Source organism: Benincasa hispida, chromosome 12, assembly GCF_027475165.1.
Source record: "Benincasa hispida cultivar pf3 chromosome 12, pf3_genome.v1.1, whole genome shotgun sequence".
NCBI classification, from domain to species: Eukaryota; Viridiplantae; Streptophyta; class Magnoliopsida; order Cucurbitales; family Cucurbitaceae; genus Benincasa; species Benincasa hispida.
This window is the reverse complement of record NC_143489.1, coordinates 84,413,372-84,421,801: the sequence shown is the minus strand read 5'-3', so window position 1 is coordinate 84,421,801 and position 8,430 is coordinate 84,413,372. Positions and strand designations below refer to the sequence as shown.

Below are 8,430 nucleotides of genomic sequence, written 5' to 3'. Positions count from 1 at the left end.
AAAGAGTTCAACTAGTTAATCTCAAATCGTTGGAGCTCATAATCTGTATGTCTATTAGGTCCCTCTACTAGTTTGTAAAAGGATTAAATCTTAGAATAGTGTACTAGGAGAATTTGGAATATTTAAACTCAGTTTAGGGTTTGGATTATTATTGATGTTTAATTATCGAATTAAACGTTGCGGATTTAGAGAATTGATAATATTTAAATATGATTTAAATATTTGATGAGGTGTTATAATTATTTTAATATTTGATATTAAATTAAAATTAATTAAACTAGTTTAATTAATTATCCAAATTAATTTATTAAAATTTTGAATTTGTGAAATTCAAAGTTTTTGAAATTGGTTAATTGAATTTTGGATTTATGAAATTCAAAAATTCAAAAATTTACTTAATTTAAATTATATTTGAAATTAATTTTAAAAAAATAAGTTATATATATAAATTAATTCGATTTCTTGTTTTAAAATTAAAAATTAATAGAAAGTGAGATAATATCACATTTTCCATTAGTTTCCATCTCATGCCACTCAATTTTAATGGAATATTGAGTAGCTTCATCTTTTGCAATATGATTTGCATGGAGGTATAAATAGTGTGTTTTAGATCATATTTCAAGTTCATGCAAGTTGAATTCTGTGGCTGAAATATAGAAAAATCAGATTTTTCCATTTCCTCTTCAAGCTTTCAAAGCCAACACTCATTTTCTCTGAATTTGAGTTTCCACAACTCAATCTAAGGCCTAAAGATAGTAGAAAAGACTTTAGGGATGGTATACTACAGAGATAGAAGAAGATTTACGTGGAAATTTCAAGCAATTCAGTAGTTTCATCAAAGGTATGATCCTGAAACCCTAATAGTTAGAAAACTATGAACATGCATGCTAGTTACCTAAAATTGATGTAGTCAGAGTGCTTAAATCCTTAATTGCTTCCATTTGTTGAATGTCAATTCCATCAAAGTCGCGTGCCCCAATAAAGGAAAATATCGGACAAAAAATTGTAGTTGGATATTTCCAGAAAAGGAAAACTATTTTACAAGAAAATAAACTGTTTTGAAATAGATGTTAGGACTTTATTTGAGACAACCGCAGAAATCACTGCCTTAGAAAGGTATAAAGTCAACTAATCAAATCTCCAACAAGATTCATATAAAACTATATGTTAAAATTAATATGAATGAGATTCATAATAAAATTATAGGTTATAAGAGATGATTATATTTGAATTATAATATGGTTTTAATTAAATATATGATATTTAGTTTATCAATTAATTAATTAATATTATTTATTTAATTATATATTAAATTAGATTTAGTGGAGGGGAGTTATAACTTCTCCTTCAATTAACTTCATCTCTAGCTTAATTGTGAATTTTGCAGAGAAGAAAAAAGATATGCGTATCATTCCTAAGTTTCTTTGAATTCTCTCAAGATCTCTCTCACAAAGTTTTTTTATAGAAAAAATTCCTATGTAAAAATCAACTTCCTCTCCAACACTAGTGGTAGTGTCCCATCTTTTCGTGTTCGTGATCATGAGAGTTCGTATAAGAAAGAAATTCATTGAAGACGGACTTCAAAGGTAAGGTTCCTTGTCTCAATAAAAGCATGCTTAAAACTGTTTATCCTATATTTATGTTTTTTCTATTTTTTATGTTTTCCAAATATTAAAATTGATGGCACCAGCGTTCAGACGCTTCTGCATTGGTATTTGATTCCTTCAAACCAAATTACGTCGTTTATGTTATTTATTTTAGTTCAAGAAGATGTGAGGCGGAATTTTATATTTTTCAAGTTGATATTATAATATTTTAATCAATTAAATTATGTTTAAATTGGCTGATGAATTCATAAGATATAATTTGATTTGATTAAAACATATGAAAGATAAAACACAGACCATATTGTTACATTCAAATGAAATTGCTCATAACCCAAATTCTGGATTTTTAATCCAGAAATGTCTTGCAATTTTAGCTTTACGTTATTTCAGCTACATTGCAAGGGTGTACTAAAAGATTGTTTTATCAACATTTGAAATGAGAGTAAATTTTTCTTACCAAATAAGTTATGTTTGACTTATTAACATAATTCATCCTCTAACAAAATTAAATTTTAGGTCATACTTCATAGTCTCATAATTTAGAGTAAAATATTGCGCATTAAAAAGTTGTACGAATTATTCATATATAAAATTGTAACGTTAATTATGAGGTTAATCAGGGATCTTCAAAAATTGAAAAATAAGGAAAACTATTTACATAAAATAGTAAAATTTTAATATTATTTGATAGAGGCTGACAAAAGTCTATAGTATCTATCAGTAATAGTAACTGTAACTGATAGAAGTCTATCAGTATCTCATTTGTTTGCTATATCTGTAAATAGTTTGACATTTTTTCAATCTTTGAAAATTTTCCTTAATCATTTTTTTATTTTTAAAATTTTGCATGTTTTCGTAATGTATTTTAATAGACTTCATAATTCTTTAAGGTAATACTTTTAAATTCTTATCCAAATCTAAAAACAAAAATCACTTAAAAATCAAAATTTGAATGAATTTTGCATACATTGTTAAAATGTAGGTAAGAAAACGAAGAAAAAACAATGTTCATAATAAACTTAAATTTTAGAAACTAAGTGATTATGTTAAAAACAAATTACTTATTAACGAAGAACGTAAACTAAAACTAACGCTAGTACCTAAAAGCTAAGTTTAAAACTTTTTACAACGCTACATTTCTATTTATTCCATTTAACAATCAACTTCACCATCAAACAAACTAATCTTATAAACCAAATCTTCATATCATCGGATCAAAATTAGAAAAAAAGCAAAAGGAAAAAGAAAACAAACAAACAATTTTCCCCTACGAATTTAAAAATTTGAAGAAAAATGAAAAAAAAAAAAAAAAAAAAACCAAATTGGCAATGTTCAACAAATTATATCGATCAAAATTACCCATAATTCCACCTCCTCACTACCCATTTATCACATTATTACCACATCACTGTAACAAAATGACTCCGATTAAAGGAAATTAAACCAAACGTTTTTTTAACTATAACTATCAAAATTAATTACAGTTACAAATTTATTTCCCATCGTTTCATTTCATTTTTTTTAACCTCTGAAATATCAATCTTCTATATATTTAATCAAATTCCCCATTCATTTCTCATCACCAATCATCGATGGCACCCATTTTCTCTCTTATTCTTTTTATCTCCTCCGCCGTCGTCTCCACGGCCACAGGCCGTGACTATGGCTTCTCCGTCGAACTCATCCACCGTGACTCCCCCAAGTCCCCTATGTACAACCCATCGAAGACTCACTACCACCGTCTCGCTGACAGCCTCCGCCGCTCCATTAGTCGTAACACGGCGGCACTAACAGACATAGCAGAGGCCCCTATTTACAATAATCAAGGCGAATACCTCATGAAAATATCCGTTGGAACGCCGCCGTTTTCGATTATAGCTGTTGCTGACACAGGAAGCGACATCACTTGGACCCAGTGCCACCCATGCAAAAATTGCTTCCATCAAAATGCACCAATGTTTAACCCGAGTAAATCGACGACTTACAAAAAAGTGGCATGCTCCTCGCCGATTTGCTTGTTTGCTGGTGACAGTGGTTCATGTTCCACTCAGTCCTTAGAATCTGACTGTGTGTACTCGATTACTTACGGTGATAGGTCCCACAGCAAAGGAGATTTTGCCGTGGATACCGTTACTATGGGGTCAACCTCTGGCCGCGGTGTGGCGTTTCCTCGTATGGCGATTGGTTGCGGTCATGACAATGCTGGCACTTTCAATGTTAATATTTCTGGCATTGTTGGACTCGGGCTAGGTCCGGCTTCACTTGTCACACAGATGGGACCAGCCACTGGTGGAAAATTCTCCTACTGTTTAACTCCGGTTGGAAGCAGTAATATTGTGCCTAGCAAACTTAACTTTGGTTCTAATGCCGACGTCTCTGGCTCTAAAGCCGTTTCCACTCCTATTTATACTAGTGGTAAATAAAATCACTATATTGAACTCAAAAGTTAGTTGATTTATTAATTTTTTTTTTTTTGTTGATGCAATCATTCAGATAAATTCAAATTCTACTCGGTGAAGTTAGAAGCCGTGAGTGTAGGGAAGAACAAATTTGATTTTCCAGTCTATTCTGTATTAGGCGGAAAAGCAAACATCATCCTTGACTCTGGTTCGACGCTTACTTTTCTCCCGGTGAATTTATACAACAACTTCTCCAAGGCAATTTCCAAATCGTTAAACCTCAAGCGCACAAATGATCCGGAACAATTGTTGGATCATTGTTTTGTGACCACCACCGACGACTACAAACTGCCACTCATAACCATGCACTTTGAAGGTGCCGATGTGCCTCTCCTCCGAGAGAACGTTTTCATTAGAGTGTCGGACAGCGTAGTTTGCTTGGCCTTTGGCACCCACCAAGACGACGACTTTATGATCTTTGGCAACATTGCACAAACCAACTTCTTGGTTGGTTACGATATTAAGAACATGCTTGTTTCTTTCAAGCCGATGGATTGTGTTGCCATGTGATCCTCACGTGCTTCCTTATTATTTTTAGTTTATGTTTTATTCAACGTTGTCCGTTCTTTGTTAGAGAACGAAGCATTTCTAGGCATGCAAAATTTATTTTGATATCATCTATATAAATCTCGAGAGAAAAGAGTATATATTTCTTAGCTAATCTTTTTTTTTTTTTTTTTTTTTTTTTTATATATATATATATTTAATATTTGGATTCCTTCTTTTGATAATAAAAATGATAACAACGTGATTTTCAAGTTTTCAACACACAAACTTTTAGAAAATCCTTATTTTAGTGCGTTACAGTTTGGTTTATGATTTTTTTCCTTCGTAAAGTTAAAATACGTTGGTCTCTGCCTTTGGAATATTATTGTAATTTAGTCCTCCTTGATACTTCTAGTTTGGTCTTAAAATATTAAGTAGGCAATAAATTTTATAATACACGTCTCAACATTTTTGTTACAAAATCATAGTCAATGTGTAATAAAACGTAATGGGGAATTTTCTTAGTAATAATTATTAATTACATTGGGTGTGATATCGATAATTTATATTAAAAAAATAGATTAAAAAATTATAAAATATAGATTATACAGATATTAGAGAGGGCGGAGCAAAATTAAATATGAAATTAAAAATTTGAAACAGTTTGACTTTGTCCTAATAAAAAATGAACCATTCGATATATTTAGTTTCCAGAATACATTGCCAAAAGAATCCATATGTCTATAACCTATATTATACTAAAAAGTAAGAGGTTGGAAAAAAATTTTGGACACTTTTGTCCTTTATTTAATTTACTAATTTACAAAATTATCTCATTAAATATTAATTATAAATTATAAATAATTAAATATTACTTATAATTATTAATTACATTGGGTGTGATATCGATAATTTAAAGTTTTTTCTTTAACTAAAGTCAAAAATAATTTTTTAATAGTTTTAGAATTTAAAAGAATTTGTGACTTTCAACTTCCACTATTATAAAAACGAGTTTTCTTGATCACCATTTTCACTAAAACCTGAAGCTCACTAAATCCTAAAGTTTCAAACATTTTTTTTTCACAATACATTATTCTCCGAGTATCTTCAATTTTCAAACCATCTCAAAATGTTGATATATTCAAGTTTGCAAAAGATATGTATGTGTCATATTTATATCTCGAAACTAAAGATTGAGATGTTACACCTCAACTTTGATAAAGTTAAATAAGAATATTGTTTATCCATTGTTATAAAGAAAATGAGTGTACAGCTAGTTTTTTTTTCTTCTTTTTATTGAAAATATTCATAAGATAAGAAGGATCTGGGAATGCACCAAGACAACTCAATTAAGACAATACCTCTCTAGCACCCTGATCAGGTCTGGCATTTTTGTTGTTCCCTATGAATTTAATGCATGGGAAAACATCCTGTTCCTTTATAAGTCTCCAATTGAGATTGTTAATCAACCATGGATCATTGGCCACTCCAATATATATTCCCTTGAAAAAATCAACAAAAGCATTTTCAATGTTAGAATCAGAAAACTGAACATTACCATGGATGTCTTGAATTTCAAAAATGAAAATGAATCTCCTGCCAGCCATGCATAATTTATGAAAATATGCAGTATTTTCATCTCCATCAATAAGCCAGTTCATTTTGCAAAGCTGCCTTTATTTTCTAGCTTCCATCAGTAAAATGTTTCGAAGATCATCAGCTTTGAGAGAGATTCGAAGGGGAATATCGGCATCAGAAAGGTTACCCTGCTCCTCCTTACAATCAATGTCATCAATCTATTTGGTAATCACCTCCGCTCTGTTTGTTCTTTTTTGAAAATTTGAACATTCCATGTTGTACAGTGAGTTGCCAATTCTTTTCATCCTTTTATATAAATTCTCTAACCCTATAGATGTTGTGTTGATGTATTTTCTGAAAATATTAACACACTATTAGTGAACCACGAGGTTGATAAAATGAATAGTATGTCAGTTGAGCTAAACTCTCGTTTGCGAGTAAAATCTTTTTATAATAACCAACGGTTGTCGAACTTAAACGGACATGGCCCAGTTTTATGTTTTGGAATTCAAAAGGAGAAAGAAATGGTCGGAAGTTGTTCTAATCAGGCGATTAATCTGATGCGGTTGAAAAAAAAAAATTCCCGATCAGAAGTATAGTGGAAGTGATGAAGTTTGGACATGGTTGATCTGCTTCTAAGATTTGTTCAAGAATAATTCCCATTTATCTTATTTGGTTCAAACAATCTAGCATTGTTAATGAAACTGTTAAATTTTCTCATACACAATTTTGATGGATGAGTGGAGGTAGTCTCATGATCCCATCAGTAGACATTGAAATCTCCACCTATAAGCCAATTTTGGTTGCAAATAGCTTGAACTAACGATAATTCATGCCAAAAATCTTTCCTTTTAGGTCTACAGGCTGGCCCGTATACACCAGTGATCCACCAGTGTATGTCATTTGCGCGTGTAATTTTATGGATATAGTGAAAGTCCCTTAGACAACATCCACGATCGGATTGGTATTTCCTTCCGTTTGATGTGTCAAGTACGACTATTTTTTATCGAGTTTTCTGGTCCTTCGATCCTGCAAGAGAATGTTTCAAATATTGTAGACCATTAATCCAAATGGAACTCATCTCTACGGAAAGCGTACGGGAAAATTATTGACCGCCTTATCTATTGATGCAAACGGACATATATTTCCTCTTACTTTTGCTATTGTTAAAGGTGAAAATTTGTCCAGTTGGTCATGGTTTTTGTGGGCATTGCATGAATATGTTAACCAACAAGATAGTATTTGCTTGATTTCTGATAGGCATAAGGGCATTTTTACTGCAATTAATAATGAGAAAATTAATTGGAGTGAACCTAGAGCATACCATCGATATTGTCTTAGCCATGTTGCTAGTAATTTCAATACAAATATAAATCAAAGCAACTAAAAGATTTGGTGTTTAACGCAGGAAATCAACACCAAAGGCGCAAATTTATTCGGTGCATGAAAGAGTTGAAACAATTGAACCCTGAATACCTTGAATATTTTTCTAATATTTACTAGGGAAAATGGGCCCAATCACATGATGATGGGTACCGCTATGGGTGGATGACAAGTAATGCAGCTGAATGTATGAATGATGTTTTCAAAGGTGTTAAAATGTTACCAATTACTTCTTTGATTAGGCTAACATTCTATCGCACAATACTATATTTTGAACGTCGTAGACAAGAGATTAGTGAAGCACTCGACCGTGGGGACATGTACACAGAATATACCATGAGAGAACTTAAGAGGTGGGAAAAATGAGCATATGCAAACAAAGTGACATCTATTGACAGGGAAACTCAAACTTTTGAACTACAAACTGGCATAGTATGATTTCTCCCTATAAAGGACAACACACACAAGTTTTGAGCATGAAAGAATGGACTTGTTTTTGTAACAAGTGACAATCATTCAAGATTCCATGCTCTCATGTAATTACAGTACATGCATTTGACATACATACCTCCTATTAATGAATGCTACAAGTTGTCTCATTTCAAGCGATGTTATGAAGGTCGTTTCCATCCAATACAACATCCAGATTATTGCCCAGAATTATCATTTACAGAAGTTTGTCCGAATGTGGATTTATTAAGAAAACAGGGTCGGCCAAAAAGTACACACATTCATAATGAAATGGATTGGAGAGAGGCAAGCGAAAAAGTTCGATGTACAATTTTCAAGGGAGAAGGACATAACAAGCGTACTTGTCCACAACGTACATTAAGTGCTTCCTATTCGGGCCATTGAATTTTTTATGTAATTATATTTTTAATGTAATTGTAATTGTATTTTTTATGTAATTGTATTTT

General features: G+C 31.6%; 1 protein-coding gene across 1 annotated transcript; it reads left to right on the top strand.

Annotated features, from left to right (window-relative positions):
• The first annotated feature begins 3,199 nt into the window (after positions 1–3,199).
• LOC120092855 (aspartic proteinase CDR1-like) lies at positions 3,200–4,576 on the top strand. Its single transcript, XM_039051084.1, has 2 exons — positions 3,200–4,022; positions 4,101–4,576. Exons 1-2 carry the CDS (start codon positions 3,200–3,202, stop codon positions 4,574–4,576), a joined length of 1,299 nt encoding a protein of 432 aa, XP_038907012.1.
• The last annotated feature ends 3,854 nt before the right edge of the window (positions 4,577–8,430 follow it).